Below are 25,982 nucleotides of genomic sequence, written 5' to 3'. Positions count from 1 at the left end.
ATTTCTGTTTGGCCCAGTTTGCGTACTTTACAGAATGCCTCATCAGTGCACGTTAGACTAGTTTGCTACTGGTACCTTTTTTTCTAACTAGTTGACACCACTACATCAGTCTCTGTAGACTTTTTCCTTGCAGATATACGTTTGTTTAAGTTTAAATTCCAAGGCCATGTACTGCTTTGTTACTCTAGCATACGTCAGTGAAATCTGAGGTTCATCATTATAACTTAAAACAAAAGTCAACCCTATATTTATAACTTACTAACCTTGCAGTGGTGTTATGAGGACTAGATAACTTTTTCCCTTGCTTTTGAGACTGTAAAGTGCTGTATGTGCTAAGTATGGATATCTAATGCATATATATTGATAAAACATGGACTATATTGATGATGCTCTTGATCGTGTGAGGTGCTGAGCTCTGTCTCTGAGGTCCTCAAAGCTTATTGAAATCAGAGGGAGTAGAAGGTGCACACCATCTCATAGGATCAAACCCAATAGAAGGGAAAAATCATAAATTAAAAGTATCTCTATGTGCACCTTCTTTTTCACATAAAGAAATCATTTTTAAAACTGTTTCTTTGGTCAGACAAGGAGTATAGGAGGTAGCAATATATGAGAGATTTACTTGAAAATGTGCTGTTTCTGTTATGCCAAAGGAGGATTATCCAGTCTTTTTTCCCTTGAACTAAAGCTGCTGTTCTGTCAAATTTTTTCTTTAATTTTACAAAAGCCAGTTCATAGGCTGCTTCAGTTTCTCACAAGTTTCCCAAATTATGTCTCTCTCCTCCTTCCCCCTCTCCCTCCCCAGCAATCTTATGGCGGTATGGGCAGGCCTATCTGGCTCCAAGTAGCAGAGTCTGCTTACAGGTTCACTTTGGGCTCAGTTGCTGGAGGTGAGTGACATGTCTGTGTACTGTTTTCAAGGCTGGGTTAGTGTAATATTATCTCACCAGACTAATGGAGATCATCTAAGGTGCAGTTCATTGTTTGAAAGGGTAAGAACTGGAGAGCTCTGTGAAGTGCTCTTTATTTTTACCTATGATCAGAAGACTTGGCAGAACATTGCAGTGGCACCTCTGGCTCCAGACAGTCTTCAGGGCAAAACGTTCATAATGACATAGGCTTTCTGGATGCAGTATTGCACCACCATTGATTATACTTGATGGGAGTGATACCAAAAAACATAAGAACAAAATTGAGAGGAAAAAAACTGAGGATTTTGCTGTCTGTCTACATAATTATAAACAAACTTTTTTAATTTTGTTAGCTTTTGTAAATTTTCCCCAATATAATTTTTGAATATTTTAACATGCCTTTAAAAAAATCTATAATCTAATGGTGTCGCAAGGTTTTGTCCTTCATTTTTTGTAATAGCATTTGAAGGCTTTGTGTTTGTTAATTTCAGTGACTTTTTGCTTAAGACATATTGTACGTTGGGGTGAAATTCAACCCCTTCTACTCCTACACAGCCGAGTAAATGATCATTGTGCAGAGAACTACTCCAGGGTTGGGAGGGCCAGAATCCATCACACAACCTGCAGGAAGGGTTCAGAGAGCCACTGAACGTGTGCTTCCAGATACCCACCAGCCATGCAGCAGAACAGATGAAGTTACACTGCATTCTGAGCCTTCTGCAGTCCTTACAACCTTTGGCAAATTTCAGACAAGGAGAACAGATTATTTTACTTATTCACTTTTCTATGGTTCTTATCACTATAATATCTGAGCACCGCACAAATACAAGTATTTATTCTTACAACATCCTTGTGAGGTTGGGAAGTATCCTCTCCATTTTACAGATGGGGAACTGAGGCATAGGGATTACATTCCTGATCCGGCAAAGACTGGCACATGCTTACTGTTACACAATGTGAGTCGTCTCATTAACTTCAGTTGATACTATTCACACTGCATACAGCCTTCTTATGTGGCGTCTCCATAACTGGAGGATTGCAACCATAATAGCCTGTTCTGTACCATCCTCTGCTAATTTCTGTGTGGTTGAATAATTCTTTTGATCCACCAAGGATATGCCACATTGTCCATCCAAGATTTCTTTTTCTGCCTAGTGTTCTGCCATCAACTTTCCCTTGCAGTGCCCGTAAACATGCATTATCCTCTGAACCTCATGTTTTGGGTCATCGCTGTAGAAAACTAGTACTTTTTTTTAACAGTCAAGTGCAATATACACACCTGTGATACTGTAGAAATAATATTTTGTAATTTTTGCTTATAGCTGTGGGTGCCACTGCTGTATACCCCATAGACCTGGTGAAGACACGAATGCAGAATCAGCGCTCCTCTGGTTCAGTTGTGGGAGAATTGATGTATAAAAATAGCTATGACTGTTTTAAAAAAGTTTTGCGTTATGAAGGATTTTTTGGGCTTTACAGAGGTAAGTGAATAAATCAAAGGTATCTAGTGATTTTCTTCATCCAATGCATCAACAGCCAACCCCTTATGGAAACACCAAAAAAACCCTTAATAATCAGAACAATTCTGCTTCTATTTCATGTAGTTGAACTGAGTATTTATCTTCTCTTGATCAGTGTTGTTATAAACACTTGCTTGAAAAAACAGGATCTTTGTTCCTCTGGTGCTATTTACATTGCTTGAAGTCCTAATTTTCTGGGGCATTATGGGTGCAGTGGACTTGATTGTTATCTTGCAAACAAAGGATTGTGACTGTAGGTGGGAGATAAACAGCAGGAGCAGATGAGTGTCTAAGGAGCAAAGATCCTATTTTAATGCCAATATTTGTTAGAGAAGGATGAGAAATACATAATAGACGACAGAAACAGAATCATTTGAAATGTAATGTCTGAACTAAGGGTCAAATCCTGCTCATCATACTCAAGCAAGTAGTCTCATGCTTTTAATGGTTCTGTTCACATGAGTGATAAATGGGATTTGCTCCATGATTAGTAAATGTTTCTTTAGCAAAAACTAAACATCATTCGCTAGGTGAAACCTTCCTTGTTTTTTGTTGCTGTCTACTATTGTATTAGTTCTAAAATATGAATAATATGTCTTATATTTTGTAAATTTGATTATCAGTATAGTACTGATTCTAAAGTCTAGGTTGAGAAATTAAAACTGCTTTTTATCAATCAGGTGATTCAGTGTACTCAAATATAGGTGCTGCATCTTCCGTTTTTAGCTCGGGCATATTCCAAACGACTGTTACTATTTCAAGTCATATGGTTGAGGCCCTTCTAACTGGTCATCTGAAATCTTTGCGTTTTAACCAACCCCTGTATTCTTATTTACCATTTGGTGTAACTTAATTGTGTTCACAAAATCTTTCTCCAACTGCCATAGGAGTACTTCTTAAGTTGGTTCTTTTCCTTGGGGTGGAGTTCCTCACCTCCTTGATGCTCCCTGTCTGGGTAGTCTGCATTCTGCTGTGTCCATGGAGGCATTGATAATCTTCCAATTTTATTTAAGGAATAACCCCTGAGCAGTTTTTACACTAGGGAATCCAGTTAAAACTAGACTGCTCTGATTAGAGAGGTTTTAATAATTTCATTATTTGTTGTACGTAGTTAATGTACAACTTTTACGTTGTCTTTCTGACAGGTTTCAGAGTAGCAGCTGTGTTAGTCTGTATCCACAAAAAGAACAGGAGTACTTGTGACACCTTAGAGACTAACGAATTTATTAGAGCATAAGCTTTCGTGGACTACAGCCCACTTCTTCGGATGCATATAGAGTGGAATAAATATTGAGGATATATATATATATATATACACACATACAGAGAGCATAAACAGGTGGGAGTTGTCTTACCAACTCTGAGAGGCCAATTAAGTAAGAGGAAAAAAAACTTTTGAAGTGATAATCAAGATAGCCCAGTACAGACAGTTTGATAAGAAGTGTGAGAATACTTACAAGGGGAGATAGATTCAATGTTTGTAATGGCTCAGCCATTCCCAGTCCTTATTCAATCCTGAGTTGATTGTGTCTAGTTTGCATATCAATACCAGCTCAGCAGTCTCTCGTTGGAGTCTGTTTTTGAAGTTTTTCTGTTGTAATATAGCCACCCGCAGGTCTGTCATTGAATGACCAGACAGGTTAAAGTAAGTATTTTATAGTATAGCTTTTGTTATGGCTCTTGCTAGTAATTTATCTTACTGATAAATAGATTTGCTTTCCAGTGTTGCTAATTGTTTCACAAGAACAATTTTACCCCTTAATTCATAATTTAAAATTTCACCTGAAACCCCATCACTTCTCTTCCTTTTCTAGTGTATTGACAGTATCCTCCTTTCCTTTTTCTTAGTCAGTAGCTTTGCATTGGAGCTTCTGGGTTTGATGTTCTGACTTTTGATTGTTGCTAACAGTACCATTGTTGCCTCTTTTTGTAACCTTTGACAAGCACTTTGAAATCAAAGACTATACATGAATGAAACATAATGTTTTACATTTTTAAAGTATTGCTTAAAATAAACAGGGACCAAAATATTTTTAGATCTTTTCTATACTTGTTCTTTTATGTAGATTGTATGGTCGTTTATAGTATTTTTGTTTCCCTGAAAAACTTAAATCTGTGGAGACTCTGATACTGAGTTCATAGCGCAAGATTGTTTCCACAACCATGCCAGACTGTCATAATTCCAATTATATAGAAGTAGAAGTACAGAAACATTTATATTGCATTCACAGAAGAGATGCCCAGTGTATCTGTAGGTGGATTCTTATATGCATAAATGTGTTAATTTTAATTGTATTCAGACAGAACAGGACAGTGCAGACGTGATGTGAGTTTTTACTACATAAATTACATAGAAATAAAGTGATCCCTTACAGGTATGCTTTATTTTTTATTAATATCTGTCATAAGGCTACTGGATTCTGCCACCCAACTCCAGAATTAACTCTGAAATGTTTTCTAAATTCCCCTTGCTAGAACTCACTGAATCTCAGGCTCTCCGAAATATAGATTTATGGAGTGTGTGTGTGCATGTATTTAACAGCACATAAAAGGCAGTGGGAGGTGTGTCTTGCGGTGTTTTGTCTAGTAGTTTTTTGTTGTTGTTTTTTTTAAACTGTGGGCACTGCAGAGCTGGATTTTCTTTTCACAGAGGATCAGAGACTCAGGCTGGGAGGGCAGTGTTTCTTTTTGTCATTGTCAACCTTTCTTTGTATGTAATAAGTACCTTTCCTCAGTGTAGTAAGCCTGTAAATCACACACAAAGTACTGGGTTGGAAGAAAACAAGACATTGCATATGTTATTTTCTGATCCTTCTGTATAGGTGCATGTTTTCTGAGGGTTGGCTTAGAGGAAGGTACTATGTAAATTAAATGGGCTGAGTGTAGTGGGTCTTTATACCTCCTTTATTATTTAAATAGCATAATATTTTCATAGATTTTTTTTCTGCCTTACCCTTGCAAGACAGTAGGAAACCTGTGGTTGTATTGTTTATTGAAGTTGTCTGATATCACCTATAATATTCGTTAAAGCTACAGTGATATCATCAAAGGGACAAATCAATATTTTATTAACAATTTGTAACCTTTTATTTCTGTAGATTTTGTAACACATATACTATACTGACACGATTATGCAGAAGATTTAGATTAAAAAGTAACAGGTGCTGATCTAATCATGGATGTTAGGAAGTTAAGACTGCCATCTACTGATTTATTCTTTTAAATCAGTCTGCTCCTAGAAAGGTGTATGAGCAGGTCATGCTTTTGTCATTGATTCGGTTTGACTGACAGTAGTATATATATGCAAGACTATTTGCAGGCTGTCTACAAGCACAAAAAAAAGTGTCTCTCTCATCAGCCTCTTCAAAGTAGGTTTTAGGGGTCCATCAACACACATACTTGACAGGATAGAAAACATTTATTAGTAACAATTTTTAAAGTGCATTCTACCATGTTGTACTGAAAGAATGGAAATCCTTAAAATAGCTGTAGCCTCTATAAAATTGAGCCCTGTGATTCCACATAGAAGTTAATTGTTAATTTGTCGTAGGCAGCTGCTGCATGCCAAAATGCAGCCTGTAAACAAAGAACATCTTTAATGGTTTAAAAGTTAAAGTACTGCATGTGCCACCTCATGTGGTGCTTGAGGAGAAACTAGTGAATTTGTATTGAATGTCACTTACAACTAACTTTTTCCACCAATGCTGATCCTCTATATCCATTCTAACTATGTAAGTAAGTAATAGAAAAAAAAAAAAACCTCATACATTTTTGAGTAGTACATTGTCATTTGGGCAAAGGAAAGTTATGTAGTGTTTTGTGTTTTATTAAACAAGTCACCTAAGCAATGGCATCACTTGGCAGTGTGTAACAATGCTTTGCTTAGATGTCTACTAATGTCTTTTATTTCAGAGACAAGGTGGGTGAGGTAGTATCTTTTTATTGAAGCAAATTTGGTTGGTGCAAGAGACAAGCTTTCAAGCTTACACATTTTATTTCTTTTATGTTGGGAATTTTGACATTTAAAAAGTTGTTACCAAACTCACTTTAGTTATCAAATAGCATGATTATGTGTTTAATGCGAATAAATTAAATCAGGTAGAAAACATCCTTCATCAAAAGTACAAAATAAGCTTTTGTAGAGGAGAGATCCAAGCTCAGTCTGCTTTCAGTGTACTGCAAGGATGAAAATATTGGACAGTCATTCTACAGCCTCACTCTGTCTCAGAGTAAATCATTCATCTGTATACTTCATGGGAGAGTGGTGCTGAGTAAGGAGGCTAAAAATACTCATGAAAATGCTGAATGATCCATTGTGTGAACAAATATTCCAAGTCCCTCCCCTTTTTTACCACTATTTCTGGTTTCACTTGATTATGGAAGGGGGATCCAATTATCCTTTATATTGCCAATTTCAGCAGAAGTATTAAGATATTCAATTGCATAAGTGCACATTCAGCAGCCAATGCTACAGCCCGCTCTACATGCAGAACTGGCATTGAGTTCAAAGGAAGTTCCACCTGTGGAGAGGCAACATTGTTGGACTCTTATAAAAGTAATATTTTCTTTGATAGAAAAAATGCTTCCTAACGATTTTCTCTATTTCTATAGGCTTGTTACCACAGCTTATAGGTGTTGCTCCAGAAAAGGCCATTAAGCTCACAGTACGTTTCTCCATTTCTAAATTAATTCTGTCTCTTACTAATTTTTGTCTGATTTGTAGTAATAAAAGACAGGTCTGTTTTCCTGGCATTCCCATGTTTGTAGAAGCAGCTGGGCTTTGTTTCCTTTAAATGCATGAATGATGAACACTTACTAGTGTTCCATTAAGTTTGGTTACAAATGTAATGGGTGTTGATCAGAAAAAAATGTTAAAGTAGAAAACTGTTCGTAATATATAAATTGTATATTTTTATTAGGTTAATGATTTTGTCAGAGACAAGTTCACTCAGAGAGATGGTTCCATTCCAGTATTTGCAGAGATCCTTGCTGGAAGTTGTGTAAGTATCAGTCCTGTGTCGTTCATACCTATTTAAAAAAAAAAAAAAGAGGTAGAATTCCCACCCTTGCATTGTCCAGTGAGAATAACAGATAAAGTATAATGTATATTCCTTGACATCAGGCAATACCATCCTCTTCTACACAGAAACGTAAGAAAAGTTACTGAAACTCTGTGGTTCTCCATGTGGCGTGCCCAAGGCATTATCTGCTTGTTTCAGTGCTGTGAGAAAGGGGGCAGGAAATATAGAATGATGCAGTTCCCTAAGATCTATTCACACACCCTCTTCCAGTCTCATGAATCGTGGACAGCAGCGTGGAATTATGGCCCCTCTGTATTGCTCCTTGCTTCCTTCCACCCTCTCAGTGTAGCTAACATATGAGATGTGCTGGCATTGCTGATCCAGCCAAAGCTGCTTGTTACCTCCACCCCTCTTCATTGTTACCTTCAGCTGCAGAGATAAAGTCAATACTGCTGTCAGCAACACTGATGCTGAGTGAAACTTAGACTCTAAAATTTGCCATGGAAGCCTGCTTTGTGGAGTGGCTGCTTATTACTGCTCCTATCTTTGACTGACTATACTTACCCAGCTCAGTCAGACTGAGTCCCAGGATGTGGTGTACATAAGAGGGGCTTCCAGAATTTCTAAGAGCAGGTGCTCCTCTTCCCTTTCCATAGTTATTGGCACATTTAGATGGTATTTATACTTTGCGTGAATGGGACGAGATGGCTCACTGTCAATAGTCATTGAGAATACAGTAGAGGGATCATCATCAACTTCCTTTGGTCCTCCCAGAAAAAGTCCCATAGAAGGGGGTTTAAAAACTGACTTGGATAGCCCAGTTCCTGCTGTAAATCTCAAAAGTGAATTAAACCTACGTCTTCACTTGGTATCTTCCATTTAAAAACAACGACAACAACAATTCTTAATAGATTGTTTACATAAATGTAAGGAGTTTGAATAACAGTATATATTGGCTTTGAGCTAACAGATGTGAGAGAGTTGTTTGTTTAAATTCCTTTATACAAAATTTTAGAGTTATTTTACTCCAACGTTTAACTAAAAGCAGCATGTAAATATACAAATGGAATTTACACTGGAAATGAAGTCTATAATTTGGTAGTTCTTTAAGCAATCTGTACTTGGTTTGCATTTTTAATGACAACAGACTTTGGTGTTTGTAACTTGGCTAATTTCATTTGTGGGATTTCCCAACATTTGGTAACAGTATAGAATGTTTAAAGCTGGTTAGGGATCCTTTGTAGCAGAAAACCCTAATAACTTCCAGCTGGATAGGCTGGCAAGCTGGAATAAAACCACCTCAGCTTGCCACAAAACCTGGGGCAATAAGGTGGTTGACCTCTGCAAGATTTAAATTCAAAGAAGAAGCCCTGAAGGTAGGCTACTTATAGTTCTCCCTGATTAGATTTGGCAGTATGGTACATACCTGAGTCTTCACCTGTCAGTGTACAAAGTTTACTTTCACGGAAATAGGGAAAAGAAGTTGTGATATGTAGCTAGCAAATATCAACCACAAACGCTAACCTTCTTCTCGAAGGCTCAGTCGTACAAACAGTATTTGTGGAACGTGTAATTCATTAGGTGTTTTTCTCTCCTGTAATGTGTTAAGTTAAAAATATTTGCAAAGTATTTGTAATTTCCATCTGGCTGCGAATTCTGATAATCAGATTTACTATGGTTAAATCCTTTTGTACCAAAATGTTTCATACATAGTAAAAACTGAATTAAAGGCCATATCTATTTCTGATAAGTAGTCCCCTATCTGAAGGATCTTCTTTATAATATTTTAAGAAAACGTGAAAATTTGAGAGAATGTTGGATTTTCATATAAGGGTTCAAAAATTCAGATGCTCCTCTGAAACTGAGGACTCCCCACCTTGCTATCCAAACACAACCCTCTCCTCCAACTGGCTGTCTTCTCAGGAATTATTTTCTTGGGGGATGGGCCATTGGCCTACTACTTCTCTCTGGAGTATTATGGTGTGCCTAGTAGTCCTGTTTCTCCCTTTTTGGCATCTTTAGGGGAAGATGGCACCTGTTTTGTCCCTCCAGTCATTTTTAGGAGGTGCAGACAGCAGGCCACTTGCCCTCACTTCAACTACTTCAGAGACCACATTCTCTTCCTTGTAGCCCCCATAGGTCACATGATAGCTTACAAATGGGTGACTGCTCTGTCTGCACTGTTGCTTCACGCCATTTCAGCTTCTTTTATTCTTTTCCTGAATGCTAGTGTTGAATCCAGGACACACTGCTGGCAACTCATTAAAACCTAAAGTAGAAAACTGACAGGATTAGGTGGTTGAAACAATGCCAGTTGATTGTCAGTGCTTCCCTCTGCATGTGCAGTACCTTTTCCATATGGCTCCTGTTCCAAGCAAGGTAGGGCAGGAGAATTCAAAGTGAGGATATTCAATAGTTGTGCTGGCTGAAAGTCGAACACTGCTGCAGATGCTTCATGAATCCTATCTTGAACCTTGGTTCCCCACCCTGAATGTGGGTCAGCTTCTGTGAAAGTCATCTGCTTCGGGGTACAGAGTGAAGAAGTTCTTCTCACTTCTGATGTCTACAAATATATCAGTTTATTGCAGAGTATTATCAAATGTGTCCCTGCCCAGCTGTTATGGTCACCTGGTATAGGTCTGCCTTCAGTACCTAAGCTCAGTGAGGGCTAGGACATGGCAGGGTTTTCTCAGGACTGGTGTGAACTCCTTTACTGAGGTGTCACAGTCCCTCGTTGTTTGTGTTTAGGACACATTGCAAGTCCCACCTGGCTCTTTGGCCTACTCTTATTAGTGGGGCTGTTGGATTCTTCCTCGTGCCAGACTTATTTGTGATTTCAGGCTGGGTATTTGGGATAGTGGGTTATTTTTAAGTATTGTAATTTGTTTTTTATTGTATGACTCTTGAACACTTTGCTGATAGTTGCTTTATAAAAGATTAAATAAATAAAAATGAATTTCTGGAGACCTATTTTTAAACCATTTTGTATGTTTTTAACTAAAAAACAAATATGATATTGTCTAGTCTTGAAACACTTCTTGGATTTTATTTCAAAAAAAGAATTTATTACATTTTCATGGTTTTTGTGTGCATTTCCTTCCAGCTTGTCAAGGTAGGCATTTGTCAAATATTTTTTAAAAAACTAAAAAAGTTATAAAATGTTTAAACAATTGTTTTTAATTATCAAAGAGGAAAAATGCAGGAAGTATAGATTTAGAGATGATAGTTTACCTTTACTTGTGCTGTTGTACATTTTTTCACGTCTTTGCCTGTTGGAAGTACAAGGAGAGTTAAGGGCAGAGTCAGCTACGATTTGAAATTGCTTTGATTTCTGTTACAATCTTAAACATACGTATTTAAATGTAGAGGGGGTGTATTATTTAGCAATATTGTAGTAGGCTTACTGTAGGTGTATGAACAATGAAAGCCCTGACTTGGGAGTGGAGTGCAAGTTCTTTAAATCAGGACTACTTCATAAACATCAAAGAACATATTCTTCTTTTAGTTGGTTGAGTGGGGAAATAGTTTTGGTCCAGGATGTGGCAGTTGCAAGTAGGAAGTAAACAAGGGCTCGGAGCAGACATCTCCCCCCCTTTGTAGCATATGCCTCTGGGGTGGAATTGGAAAGGGCAAGAGGTCTTATGTTGTAGGGTCATTTGTGTATTTCCTTCAGGCTTTGGCATGTCATGAGATGTTTGCTGTGGGATCTCAAACTACATCTTTTCTCTCATAACCTTTGCTGTCAATTGTAGTTCCTTCATTTGCTCCTTGTGGAGTTTTTATTTTATGTGACATTAAGGTTAAATAGAAGCTTTTATTATTGTTATTTCTGATGTGTATGAATAACCTCCATTCAGAAATAAATTTGTCAACTTTTTTTTCACGTGTCTATTGTAATTTAGGTGCAAAAAACAATTTTATATTAAAAATAAACCAATTTTAATATTAGTACTTGAATTTCATTTGAGATATGTGTGTCTGTGTGTATATACACACACACACACTGTCACACATACAAATAAATAAATAGAAATAGGACTATTTGAAAAAGGAAGTATGAATATTTGCACAACCAATTTGCAAATAAATACTGAGGATTTACAAGCAGTCCCTGAACTCCACCAATTTCTTTCCATTAACACTTCCTTTCTATCTTTCTGCCTCTGCATTATCTTCTGTTCTGTTCCCTATGCCTCATATTACCTCCCTGATCCTATCCAATTTAGTCTCCCCTCTTCCTTATTCCTCAAAATCCTCTTCTTTTCACAATCTTTAAAACAAACAATACGTTGATAAAAATAATTTAAAAAATTACAATTCATACACTGCCAAAATATGCTTCCCCTGTTTTCTGTAAATGTCCTCTGTCTTGCCTTCCCTTCTTCTTTTGTCATACTCATAAATGATACGTTCAAGAAACCAATCCAGCAAACCCCTGCTCCTGCAAATAGTCCCATTGAATTCAGTGCAACTACTCACATGAGTAAAGTTACTTATGTACCGAAGTGTTTGCAGTATCAGGCCTTAGATTGTAAGAATATTTTGGGAAAGTGGGGTGTCTTGTGGGGTATGTCTACACTGTAGTAAGAGGTGTGATTGCAGCACAAGCTGACAAATGTGTGCTAGCTATAATTTAGCTATCATTGCTAAAAATAGCAGTGAAGAAAAGATGGCACAGACTGACAATGTGAGTATGTATCCAGGGTCACCAGCATGCTTGTACAGCTCATGCTGAAGCCCGTGCCACTGTATCTTTGTGGCTTTTTTAGCCGTTCTAAGTAGATTTAAGCTAGCATGCAATGCAGACATACCCTTACAGACCTGCAGAGGTCCAGGCACACCTACAACACTGGATGAAAAATAAAGTTGTGTTGAGAAATCAATGTTTGGGCAAGAGAATTTATTCTTAAAGAGCAGCATTTAAAATGGGTTTTACTTGTGGTTGTAGTTATTATGTTGTTATATTTTTTAAAATATTGTGAAACTTCCCAAGTCACCTTTGTGACAAGTGTGCCCGTTATTGGAGTCCGTCAATATCTCGAATATTGTGTGTGCCAAATGTTAATGAGGTTGGTACGATTCATGCACTTTTCAAAATACTGCTTTAATGATGACACATAAGCCTGCGCATGTTAGGGCTCCCCTCGTAGATGTGTTTTATGCAGCTATCTGTGTATCGAAACACACATTTTTAATAGAAAATGGTTAAAGAGTTTTGTGTGAATTAGAGTCCTATTTGTGCAACTCTGTTCCTTCAGAAGCAGGCTTTTGTTGGGATTTAACTGAGACTCAGCCACTTGTGCAGATAGAAAGGGAATGTTAATTACAGGAAGATTGGATTTTTTGTAGAAAATAGAAATGTTTATGAATTGGTCTGTTTGTGTTTCTGTGCTGGGTGTTAGGCAATGAGGGACAGTTATTTTGCCTGCCCTGCAGGATATTCTAATTTATAGCTGATTAAAAATAAAAAACAGAATTTCATATATGTAAACACAGTATGCACATTTAATGAGCAGTTAACAAATTATTGTCTAGCAGAACTGAATTTCTGGTTTCAGCATCTAAATTTGTGGTTTCTTTGAGGATTGTTTTTGTGGTACTGTATATTGCATTATAACATGAGCATTCTGCCTAAGATTATTGCTACCACAATTATTGAAATAAATGAATGTAGGAAAATCATCAAGTTTTCAAATTGGTTGGTTTAATACAACATGAAGAAAAATGAATTAGGTTTTCATTTAGCAGAATTTGCCAGCTGGCAATTTTATAAAATTTGTTTAGATTGAAACTTTGAAATGTTTTTCCTGCAGGGCATCATCCATTGTTTTGTTTTGTAGTTTTAAGTGTGTGTGGAAGGAAACTAGGTCTGAAAAATGGCATTGGACACTAGTGGCATTATTGCACTGAGACAACTTATTGTATATAGTTCACAGAGGAGCTGGGGTCAAATTGAGCTGGCCTGTGGGGGCTCAGCAAGTTGGCACTTTCCCTGATAGTTGCATCAAGTGTTCCAGAAAAAGAAAAATTGAAAACCTAACTCCTCTATTTGAGAGAGATCCTTCAAAAAGTTATCCAGAAGTAAATCAATATGATGATGACAAACGGGAAACTATGCCATTAAGATAAATGTGAACTGCCTTTATTTGGGTTCAGGGGTGTTGACCCAAAGCATAACGACCATTTAATTGTCAGGGTTGTCATTCTCCTTTATTGCAAACTTTGATCAGTAGTGAAATAATTTACAGTCTGTGCAGTCTACAGTTGTGATCAGTGGAGGAGTTGATGTTTGATTCCCTCTCTAAATAACAGAAGGGGTGAGTGCAGAGGTGAAAGTAAGCCGGTACGTACCAGTAAGAGCCAGTACGCTGTACCGGACCGCAGCGCTTCCGCAGCGGGGAGCCCAGAGCCCTTTAAATCCCCCCCCGCAGTTCCGGCAGCCGGGCTGGGGCCTTTAAATCTTGAGAGGCCCCGCCTCTTCTGGTTGAGGCCATGCACCCCTCAGGACTCTGGCAGTACCGGTAAGTCCTGTAAGTTACTTTCACCCCTGGGTGAGTGATAAATTAAGGATCCTGGGGCTCTGCAGTGTCGTCCTGCCTCTGGTTTGAAGTAGCCCATATTTGCCAACTTTCACACCACATTGCATGGCCCTTTAATTACACCTGCCTTTGAAGAGAGCTAGGGAGATAGATGTATAGGCCAATATATATGGGCGTGTCTAGTGCTTAATTTGTAAAGAAATGATGCTGGGGCTTAAATAGAGGATGTCGCACAGAGGACGCCATTTTGCAGAGTGTGCTGCTCCCTCGGCTGGCCTGACCTTGCGCACACACACTGTGTGTGAGGTCATGGTGTGCAGAAGATGACATTTTGTAGAGTATGCTGCTCCACCCCTGCCAGCATGACTACACATGACAGAAGAGGCTGAGCCCTGGCAAACCCCAATACAGATTTCAACTATGGGTGTGTCAGGATTTGGTTATGAGCTACTGCTTGTCAGGAGGGGAGAGTTGGTTGAACGGCATATTTAGCTTATTAATTTTAAATCATTAGTAGGTACTCAAAGCCTGTGTTTGGGTGCTTTGTAGGAAATAGGATAGCTGTCCGAAGAAGCAAGTTCCTGCATTTTTCCACTGTGCTCACAAAGTGTGAGTTGGATTCCTGGATGATAAAAAAGGAAGCTGTTCAGGGCAGTCTCCCTTTCCTTAGGTGAAGTTTTTGATAGGTTGGGGTGAAGGTAAAAGGGCTATGAGGAAGGGATTCAGAGTTTTTAAAATGAGAGGAAAATACTAATTAATGTAAGGCTGGACTTGTTCAGTGACACATGTTTTAAATAAAATTTGTAAATGGTTTTAATAAAAAAATTTAAAGAGGGGGAGAGGAGAGAAAGGAACATTGGGGTAGGCAGTAAAGACAAATTATCCGTTTTGTGATGGACCACGCACATTGCCAGAAGTGAAGGGTGGTACCTACAGCATACCAAAGAGAAGTCTAAACATGTCACTTTCAAGTACATTTACATGCTTCTGGAATAAACTGTCATGTTGAATCGCTCTGTAAAATTTGAGATGCAGCTTTGTGAAAGTCTTAGGCTAAAATACAGATTCTGTAGAACAGCTCATGCAGGAATAGTGGATGGGAGAAACGAGCAAGCTCTGGTGCGTCTGCTTTGCTAATAATGTAAAAACAATTTGCCAGCTATTAAATCTGTGTCATGCTCAGGTCAGAGAAATGGACGCAAGTCTGTATCTGCAAAAAGAACAGGAGTACTTGTGGCACCATAGAGACTAACAAATTTATTAGAGCATAAGCTTTCGTGGGCTACAGCCCACTTCTTCGGATGCATAGAATGGAACATATATATACACATACAGAGAGCATGAACAGGTGGGAGTTGTCTTACCAACTCTGAGAGACCAATTAAGTAAGAGGAAAAAACTTTTGAAGTGATAATCAAGATAGCCCAGTAAGACAACTCCCACCTTTTCATGCTCTCTGTATGTGTGTATATATATCTCCTCAATATATGTTCCATTCTATGCATCCGATGAAATGGGCTGTAGCCCAGGAAAGCTTATGCTCAAAAAAATTTGTTAGTCTCTCAGGTGCCACAAGTACTCCTGTTCTTTTTGCAGATACAGACTAACACAGCTGCTACTCTGAAGTCTGTATCTAGCTATCTATTTTCCTTTGTAACAAATTTGGAAATATTGGTATGTCTGTTGTTTACATTTATTTATTTAATTTTCCAGATAGAACAATTAAAAGCTCCGCACAAAAGATCTGACCACTCTGCCAATTATTTAAAATTACAACCTCAAATATAAATTTCAGTCAGCTTACTTCCCCCAGGCAGCAGCACTAAATACAAATAACACCTCAACACATGGGCCGTTTTTCGTTTATTGAAACCGTCTATTATACTGCATATAAAATACAGCTGTACAAAATTTCATAACTTTCAGTTTTGTAGAGTAATGACAACTAAAATATCAATTTTTCTGAGCTGTCACTGCATATTGTAAACTTCATACATATTCCCCTAATATTGGTCAATTAAATTTCCCATTTTAGTATTTATTCTTCATCTCTGTGGCAAAACGGTACTTGATATAGACTCTAATTTTGTCTGTGAATCAGAACAGTTTTCTTTTGTTTCCAGTCTCCTGAGCCTTGGACTGCAGAGCATTAGGATTAATTTAACCTGATATCTAAATGGATGAAAGTTGATAAACTTTTAGATAGTAATGTGACTGTTTAGAAAAGTTGATGTCCGAGGGAGAAGAAAAATGGAATGAATTGCTGTAATAGAAATCACAAACTCATACAGAACCATGGTAGTCTGCCTTTGTTTCTAAGTTTCAATGTACTTTAAAAAGCACATGTTTTTATGCAGAAGAATGGGAGACTTCAGGACAGGGATGTTACTGAGTGTGTTCCATACTGCACATACGTAATGTAACAGGGCCCTGTTGTCCTTCAGTGGGAGCCAAAGGTGCTCAGCACCTTATTGGTGTGATATAATAGAATTCACTGTAACTCATTTTCTCTGGTCTTGCAGGCAGGAGGTTCACAGGTCATCTTCACTAATCCACTAGAGATTGTAAAGATTCGGTTGCAGGTAGCAGGAGAAATCACTACAGGACCCAGAGTCAGTGCCCTTACTGTTCTAAAAGACCTGGGGATTTTCGGTCTTTATAAGGTATGTATTTGAGCATTCCTGGAACACCACTTTTAAACCATTTTATGATAAATTTAAAAGAACTTTTAAAACAAAAACTTTGTTGTAAATCAAAGAAATCTTTTCAAATTTAAAAATAAACTCTTCCTGCAGGGCAGCCCCATGGTAGAAAAGTGTGTGTGTGTGTGTGGGGGGGGACACATTTAGCCCTGGTCTACATTACAGAGCTAGTTCGATGTAGGACAGCTTACATCGACTTAAATCTGTAAGTGTCTACAGTAAAATGCAGCTGCCACTGATGTAACTTGCCCACTATGCCAACTTAATAACTCCACCTCCATGAGAGGCATAGCACTTAAGTCGATGTAATTAGGTCGACGCAGTGTCAGTGTAGACTTTGTGTTGTTACATCAACTGTTACTGCCTTTCAGGAGCCATCTCACAGTGCCCACACTGACAGTTAAATTGGTGCCACCGCTCCTGGTGAGGATGCGCACTACCGACACACAGAACGTAGTGTGGACATGCAAAAGCAGTTTAATTACTGCAGTGGCTGTACGACAACATAACTTAGGTCAACTTAATTTTGTAGTGTAGACTTGCCCTTATACTCATAATAGTGGAAGTGGGATACATAAAAATACTCTCCTGTTCTATCCTTTGGGCTTTTATATCCGGCTGCAGGGAGTCCTGTATTGCAGACTTGCTGGCTTCTGGCATGGATCATTTCATTTGAAGGCTTTTGTGAAAAGTTTCTTTAGCTTTTCTTTTGTGTTTGTTTAGGAGCCCAAATGTCTTACATTTATTTTGAATCTCAGTTCTCTCTATTGTTATCTTCACAGCAGCATCCTCTTTTTGTCTTAATAATTTGGCAGCAGTGAAACAGTAATAGAATTTAGTAGGATTCAGATCTTTAAGAAGTTAAGTGGTGGGATTTGTCAATAATGAATTCCATTAAAAAAAAAAAAGCCCGTACTGTACTTTACCAGAATGCCAGTCAACAGATTCCTTCCCTGCAGGTATACTTACTACCATCATTACAGATCAGATGTAATGGTGCAGAAGCGATTAGTTTTCTTAAACAAGGAAGAGTATTTCTTCCTGTATCCTTTGCCAGTGCAAGAAGTAATACGTAAATTCAACAGCTATAGGCAGCTGTGACTTCCAAAATATTGGTTTAGCTGATTTATTTATGGAGCTATGTAGCACCGTAAAAATGTGGAAATTTGCCTCTGTAGCCGCAGCTTTTCTTCTGAATTCACTAGATTAGATTCACACAGCTATAATGTTTCCGTAAATATCATCGATGTTTTGGTACATGGGGCAAAATTTTAGTGCAGTAATCATTTTTGTGTGTGGTGGCTAGAAAGGTGATTCTATTACAAATTTTATCTTTTTTTAAAATTGCATAGTCGTCTCAAGGAGGTTTAGGAGAATTAAGTTAAAACAAAAAAGAATACAAAGCTCAGTGGAGTAAATACCAAAAGGGGACTGGTTTTAAAGCATGTAATCACGGTGAGTGAAATTCATCCAAGCATAGAGTGTCTCTCCACAAGACCATCCATACCACTTAAGCCCCACAGATCCCCTGCGGAGGGCTCTCTGTCTACTCCAAATAGGTCAGCGTGGAGGGGAACTTTTAGAAATGTGCGACCTCCCAAGGCCCTGGAATCACTCTTATGTGGCCCATGGCCCAGAGCCTCTTATGTAGGAAATCCAGAGAGTCAGTGGCCACTATTCTGGCAAAGAGTGGACTGGAGTGGTGGGTGGAGGAGACAGTTTTGCAGCCTCAATGGCTCACCCTCAGGGTGAGCTCTGTACAGCAGAAGGTAATTCACCCAGTATCAGACAAATAACATGATGTATTTTAACAGCATCTCCACAGCTATTGTAGCATGTGTCAAGAGGGAATTTCTTTAGTTTGATTTTAGGCCTTGTATGCCAAGTTTTAACCAAGAATTACTTTTTTCCTGGCAAGAGAGTCATTCAAGTTCCCCATCCTTTGTCTCCGTATTACTTCCCCGTGCTTTAGAGTTTCCATGTTGTGGCAACTTTCCCATGGGGAAAGAGGGCAAACTGTGCTAGCCCTGCAGTGCAGTTTTTTCTAGCAGCCAGAGAGGGTCAGTGGAGATGCTCACTAATGCTCTCAGCTTCCTGTGGACCAAGTGGCAAGCAAGGGCCCCAGTCGAATCTTTCGTGTGGTGGCACATGCCCTGTCACCAGGCCAGCAGGATCAGCTAAGAGAAGGTTTTTTGCAGGCTAAATTCTCGTGTACATTTCTGTACGAAAAACTATCTATCTAAGGTTTGATGGCAGGCCCTTAATTGTCAAGTGTCACTCTTTTGCTAAAGTTAGAAATGAACACTGAAGCTGAGAGCTGACCATCGAATGACTAACCTATGCTCTGAAACCTGTGCTGCTTTTGATGTTCAAATCGCCATACTACATTCCCTAAGACATTATATTGCATTTACTAGTTACGTGGTAGATCCCCTTGGCTCAGTCTATACCCAGTGGCCTGGGGCTGCTTGCCAGCCTTTAATTCTAACCCTATTTATATAACTTGTTTGTATTATGTTTCCTTTTTGTGTGACAGGGTGCAAAAGCGTGTTTCCTCCGAGACATTCCCTTTTCTGCAATCTATTTTCCTGTTTATGCTCACAGTAAACTGATGCTTGCTGATGAAAATGGCCACGTGAGAGGGCTTAATCTCCTTACAGCTGGTGCCATTGCAGGTAACTTCTCAATATGTTTTCTAGAAATAACCTTTTTCCCCTTAATAGATAATATTTAATATTCGTTCATCAGTCCCATACGAATGGTAGTATGCCATTGTATCTGATTTAATCTAAATTTGATCACTTTTATCCTTGGTGGGAGGTAGTGTAATTTTGATGAGAGCTAATTACATTTGCATAATGTGGATAAACAGCTTAATGCAGCTCAGCGACTTGTAGCCAAATTTGATCTGTCTGTCTCAATGGGGTTTTAGTTGTTACCAGGCGCTCTGACTTGAAGGCTAATTTGAATCTTTGATGAACATATACTGAGAAGAATTAAAAAGAAAATGATTCATCTAACTTAGGGCTCCTAAACAACTGGGGAAGAAACTTTCAGTTCAAAGGGAAATGCCAAAATAAAGATTTGAAGGTGCCTTATTGTTCAGTAGGAGTGAAAATAACATACTCTTCATGTTTTTTTTAAAGAATTTCTAATCAAGATTTCCCTTGTAATGATAGTGGGACAAACTCACCCCACTCACATGAAGTTAGTGTTTAGAAATTACTTCTATAGCCTTTTATTTTATTTAAAGTGAATTTTGTAATGTGGTATTACATCACCAGGGGTTTGACTCTGCTGGCTATAGTTTCAGGCTTAACAGAGTAAAAGTCACCTCTGCTACGTGCTTCAGATTTAGAGTCTCTAGGAACACACAAAGACCAAGGTTAGAGGCCACGCATACATTTATAAGTACAATGTCTAGTCTGTTTGACAAGTTTTTGTTAAAGTTACAATCAAAGTTATGATTACCTAAGCATATAGAAATTCTGTACGGACCGATGCACAAGTTACTTATATAGTTATACTCACATCCTCCTAGATAGTGTTAGGGTCAGATGGGTCTCTCATGGATTGATCATCAGTAAAGGGATGGTTCCTGCTGGAGTTTTCCATGGGGAGCTCAATGTTCCTAATCTGGGCACCCGCTTTTTATAATGTGATTCTGACTATACTTCATTAGTATTTATGCACATAGTGCACCCTGCGGTTAGGACACGTGTTAGAAAAATGTGACTATTGAGCATCTTGTAAGCAAAACATTACTCTTACAGTAAATTTTTTGCAGTATCACCCATTGGTACATTTTTTCTGGTCATCTTCTGGCATAGGGTCATTCTTTAGTCGCTTACTTTTGTCAAGCATTTCTTAAGCCTCTGGCCTAGTATGGCTAAGCTAAAATCTTGCAGGCCTCAGCCTGTAGGCCTTGCATTACAACCCGACTTACTTAAATATCTAATACATAATTATCCCTTCTAACTACTGATCAATCTTATATTTCTGTAATCCTATAATTTAACTCTATTTAGCATACAGTGATTATATGTAACATAACATGTTAGTAAATCATAACATAACATATACAATAAACAAAAATCATTGGCTACACTTGGAATGAACAAAATGTGTAACTGGTCTTTTGGTAATAATGGCCTTTTATCTCAGTCAGTAGTATAATAAAATTAGGCCCAAATGTGATGGGGATGAGTAGGCTAAAAATGCACTGCTAGACAAATTAATGGTGGACATACTGGGCCAAATTCTCTTTTGTACCCCAGTATCTGCTGTGTGTAACACAAGTGAGGTAGAATGCAGAGGAGGTGTTTGCAGTTCCTTGATTCTGGGCCCATTTGGTGCTGGCCTATGTGTAGTTCATTAGACCAACCTTAGAGCTATCCAGGGACCACTAGAGCTCTGTGTGCTCCAGCCAGCCACCTAAACTGGAGTTGGCGTAAGACCTGGTTATGCCTGTTCTTCCCCAACTGGGTATGCCCCCATGGCTGTGGGTTATCCAGCAGGGGAGATGTGACAATTTTCTGGGCCCTTTTGCTCTTGAATGGCACAAAGGGCCCAGAAATGGGAAGAAAATCTGTTCCATTGTATTCATAGAACTACTGAAAAATACACTGTGAGGTCTAGTATCCTATAATAAGACTTGCCATTTGTGTTTTTTAACCACAGCTTAATTCATTAATGTTTATCAGGTACTTGGATATTAATGCGATGAGCTTAATAGAAATGGCTATAAATCTTGTTTGAGATATAAAATTTAGCCTACAAGAATCCTTTCTGAGTTGCAAATTCCCTTTATTGTTTAACGGGAATGCATCAGATAAGCATAACTGAGAAGAACATTGTATGTACACATGTGGCTTCAAAGAAAGTTTGTAGGTTTGTAATAGTGCATAGTTAGACTGGCTTTGCTGCTCCTGTTCCAATATAAAACCTACTGACTTGATCAGCAGGATGTTTGGGAAGGTTTACTGTAACTTTGTTAAATTTCTGACCTGTCAACTTGATAAATCTCCCTTAAATGCTATGTAGACAACTGTTATGCTGGTTTTTTAATTGTATTGAAATCAATAGTAACAATTCAACCAAGGCTGAAAGTGAACATTCAAGTTCCAAGCTGGAAGGGAATTCTGATTTTTGGTTAAGTGATTGAACTGAGTCAGTATGCATTATATTAAAAATTAGAGTTGGATTTGTACATCTAAATTTTATAAATATTCTAACAGCATCCATAATTGTGCCTTCAGGAGAATACTTTACCTGCATGGTTTCCCTTTCATTTGAATAAGAAACCGGTGGTGGTGCTTGGGGTGGGGTACTGTTACTGTACATCACTCATGGCTGTTACCATACTGTGTGCCAAAAATGCCTTTATTGTCAACCTTTCTTTATAGTTTACTTTTTAAATAGACTTGTGTTCTTGTGTTCTGCTAATGAACTGGCCAAAGAGCACCACAGAAATCTCACTGTAGAATAGATGGCCTCTAAATGATCACTTTGCATATTTACACCTTTAAACAAATGGATCTGTGAAGGATTAGAATGTTAGTACTTGAGAGGTTTGCAGAGCAGTTAATCAGCTATACTGTTACAAAGTACTTGGTACATACAATAGGTGAGTAGAACTATTAATATTCACAAAGCACAGTAAGGCTGACAGAGCTCCTAGAATCAGCTGAGAGCACCACTAATTTGTGTCAGGAATATTTAATCCCTTATATTGAGAGAGAGAGAGAGAGAGAGAGTTTTAACTATTTATACTTGGAAATATTTGCTTCGCTCTTTTTAAACAAGGAAAAATAAAAGGTATTTGAAATGACTGATAAAACTCAAAGGGGAGCTCTTGAGAGAATTGTTCTGTTAATATCGTTGCATAATTTTTGCAGTTCTCTTGGCTGTATTTTCATAGTATTTTTCTTTAGCATCTGTCATAAAATTAGCTTTGTGATTTAGAAGAAACATTTAGAAGGATTGTGCTATGCTAGCTGCAGGAAAAGTCTATTTGGAATACTTTACGTTAGTACCAGGTGTATGGGGGTTTACATTTTTAATAAGCTTTGATTTCACAAAAAGATTAACATTTGCAGGTATGTTCTTTGACATTAGAAATATTTCTATCTTTTACAAGATACTTTGTGTAAATTAAATGCTGTTTTCTTCTAAAAGGTGTGCCTGCTGCTTCCTTGGTAACCCCTGCTGATGTCATCAAGACAAGACTGCAAGTGGCAGCTCGCGCTGGTCAGACAACATACAGTGGAGTTATTGACTGTTTTAGAAAGATACTTAGAGAAGAAGGCCCTTCGGCTTTTTGGAAGGGAGCTATAGGTAGGGAATTTTCTTTATATTTAAAGTCAGACCACAATCCTGCACATTTTTTCTATGTTATTTTACTCAGGATTAACCCCAGCAGTAAAGTTTGCAGGATTGGGTCCTGGGGGTATTGTAGTGCACGGGTTCATTTGAAAATCTCAGACCATCTTTCTTGATCTAATGTTGCTGTATTACAGTATTATTTGTAATATTCAACAGCTCGAGTGTTCAGATCTTCACCTCAGTTTGGTGTTACGTTAGTGACCTATGAACTTCTGCAACGATGGTTCTATGTTGATTTTGGAGGAATGTAAGTGCAAACATTTGCTCACTAACATGCAAACTGGGTCTGCCAAGTTATAATTCATACAGAGCCTTCGGAGAACTAAATGGAAAGATTTCAGAGTAGCAGCCGTGTTAGTCTGTATCCGCAAAAAGAACAGGAGTACTTGTGGCACCTTCGGAAGTGGGCTGTAGTCCACGAAAGCTAATAAATTTGTTAGTCTCTAAGGTGTCACAAGTACTCCTGTTCTTTTTAAATGGAAAGAATATGTTGGAACAGATGTAGTTAAACTTAATGATATTGATTAACTATAAATCAGAATGCCAGCATTTTGTTTTAATTGTACCCTGCATAACCCCCCCCTCCCACCACTTATATTACTAGTAACATCTTTGGGTATTAAAATTGAAAGAGCTTAAACAAATCAAATTGACTTGATTTGTATACTATTTCACTGTCGAAGCAACATGAAGTTTGTCAGTTTCACTTTTTTTAATGCACTGCACAAAACTGCTGTATTTGGGTTTCCTACACTGCAAGATGATAATTAAATCCCTCTCAAACTGTTTTCATTAAAATCATTTAAAAACTTTTTTTATTAAAATATTTCTATTTTAAAATATCCAGAAACTAAATTTTAGCCGGAACTACTTGATAGTGGCCTTTAAAGCAAGCTTCCTTTATTTTAAAAAACTAATCAGAATAATTAACTCCTAACTTTGATGATTTATATGTTGTAGACAGATGATCATTTTTAGTATTGGCTTACTATAGATTCTGCTCTGTTACTCTGGTGCAGGGGAAACATTTTAAATAAGCAACCTTTTCTTTTTTTTCTTCTCAAACAGCAAACCCTCTGGATCAGAACCTACCCCAAAATCTCGAATCTCAGACCTTCCTCCTGTTAATCCTGACCACATAGGTGGATACAGACTTGCTACAGCTACATTTGCTGGCATAGAAAACAAGTTTGGGCTTTATCTTCCAAAATTTCGATCTCCTGATGTTTCAGTTCTACCAAAAGTAGCAGCTGAATCCTGAGATGACCTTTCAGCCTAGTATAATGACGCCATGAAAAAAAAAAGTTGGAGCGCAGTACTGTATCTATCCAGTCAGCTGCATGTTGCTCTTGCTGAACTGAGAATTCAAGTCAAATCACTCCTTTCTATATGATATACGATATGCATTTATTTGTTTCTAAATTAATCATTTGCACACAAGAAACGGATTGAAGCTTTAGTTCTGCATTGATTTCTTTTTCCTAACCAGTGGCATGAACCAGTAACCTTGACTTGGCTTTGCACAGCTTGCACTTAATGTTACTGTACATATTGTACATCTTTGTACAGAGACATCACGGCATCTATACACTATTACAGTTCTATAATGGGTATGTGGTTCTAAGCAGTTTGAAATGTACAGAATGTTTTGAAGGTGTTTTTATTAAGAATCATGTGACAATAAAATATATTTAAAGTCATTTCATTTTCTTATATTTGTGTAATTTATAAAAATAAACCATCAGATATTTGGTGTATTTAGTCATAGATTTTTAAGGCCAGAAAGGGACCATTATCGTGTAGCGTGACTTGTCTTAGGGAATAAATCAAGGTATTACCTAATAAAGGCAAAAGCATAAAGATGCAGTTCTGATGGGAAGTTACACACAGGAACTGTGGGTGTGTATGTGGGTAGGAGTGCTTGGAAACTGTAGGAATTACCTAGAAACTCATGGTAATGCTAACTAGTAACTTTTTGGTAATTCTGAATTCCAGCATATCACATTTAAATTTAGTGAGATTGTATTTACCAGTTATAAGTGGATTTTCTAATGAGCATTCTGAATAAATTTATCCTGTAAATGTACATATCTGAATAGCAAGTAAAATAAGTCCAGGGTTTAGTTTTAGCATATTCGGATGAAATTATTGCCAGGATATGCACTGCTAGTTTGCCAGCAAGTCCCAAAAGTGTCTTATTTGTAATTAAGTAATAAAAGGCCTTGGCCTAACTCATCTTTGATGTAACTATTGTGTTCAGTGGAATCGCCTAGAGATAAATTTGGCTCCTTGTGTAGTCTAGGAAATCTTATCACCCAGAGATTGGATTGGTGAATATTCATATCTCCTGAATTCTGATGTAATCTCTTTTTGTTTAAAAGACACAGCTTCCATTTTATTATGATTGTGCTTTCACTAGCAGTACAAAGTTTGTATTAAGGGACAGCAAGGGGAAATCCTATCCCAGCTGCCAGGAGGTTAACATCTGATCTGCAGCGCTGTGTGAATGTGTGCAAACATCTCGGAATACAGCCTTGCAGACTTACAAAGCTGCTCTATATTCTGCACAGGAGGTTCCTGTAGCTTTAGAAGAATGACTTCTGACAGCTCAGGGAGCTGCAAGCCCTCCTGGCTTTGTGGGCTTGAGGTATATAAGAATTAATTCACTTTGAAATACTTGCTCAGGGAGGAGCTATGTTCCTTCTTGGTAGGAGGAACACAAGATGGGGAAAGCTAGTTGTTTTGCAAAATCTCTAAGTTCCAGAAAAAATAAAATGAAGGCACCTAGTTGAGTTCCAAAGAAGGGGTGCTGTACTCTGAGAAGATTTCCAGGTATTTTGAAGAAAAAATTATGTAGAACTTTTGCCTCAAGTTTGCTAAATCAAAATTAAAAATTGCTAAATTA

The 25,982-nt window shown here is 37.9% G+C and overlaps 1 protein-coding gene across 4 annotated transcripts in view; it reads left to right on the top strand.

Annotated features, from left to right (window-relative positions):
- Positions 1-24,777, top strand: part of SLC25A12 (solute carrier family 25 member 12) — an 88,370-nt gene extending 63,593 nt beyond the window's left edge. For 3 of the 4 annotated variants that reach the window (XM_034785043.1, XM_034785042.1, XM_034785045.1), the window contains 9 exons: positions 806-890; positions 2,234-2,392; positions 7,043-7,095; positions 7,351-7,431; positions 16,514-16,654; positions 19,230-19,368; positions 22,871-23,029; positions 23,234-23,324; positions 24,146-24,777. In XM_034785043.1, coding sequence (XP_034640934.1) covers positions 806-890; positions 2,234-2,392; positions 7,043-7,095; positions 7,351-7,431; positions 16,514-16,654; positions 19,230-19,368; positions 22,871-23,029; positions 23,234-23,324; positions 24,146-24,338 — 1,101 coding nt within the window. In that variant the 3' untranslated portion in view covers positions 24,339-24,777. The remainder of the gene's footprint in view (positions 1-805; positions 891-2,233; positions 2,393-7,042; positions 7,096-7,350; positions 7,432-16,513; positions 16,655-19,229; positions 19,369-22,870; positions 23,030-23,233; positions 23,325-24,145) is intronic. The other variant, XM_034785044.1, reaches the window with a different exon arrangement.
- Positions 24,778-25,982: the final 1,205 nt, after the last annotated feature.

Source organism: Trachemys scripta, chromosome 11, assembly GCF_013100865.1.
Source record: "Trachemys scripta elegans isolate TJP31775 chromosome 11, CAS_Tse_1.0, whole genome shotgun sequence".
NCBI lineage: Eukaryota > Metazoa > Chordata > Testudines > Emydidae > Trachemys > Trachemys scripta.
This window is presented reverse-complemented; position numbering and strand designations above follow the sequence as displayed.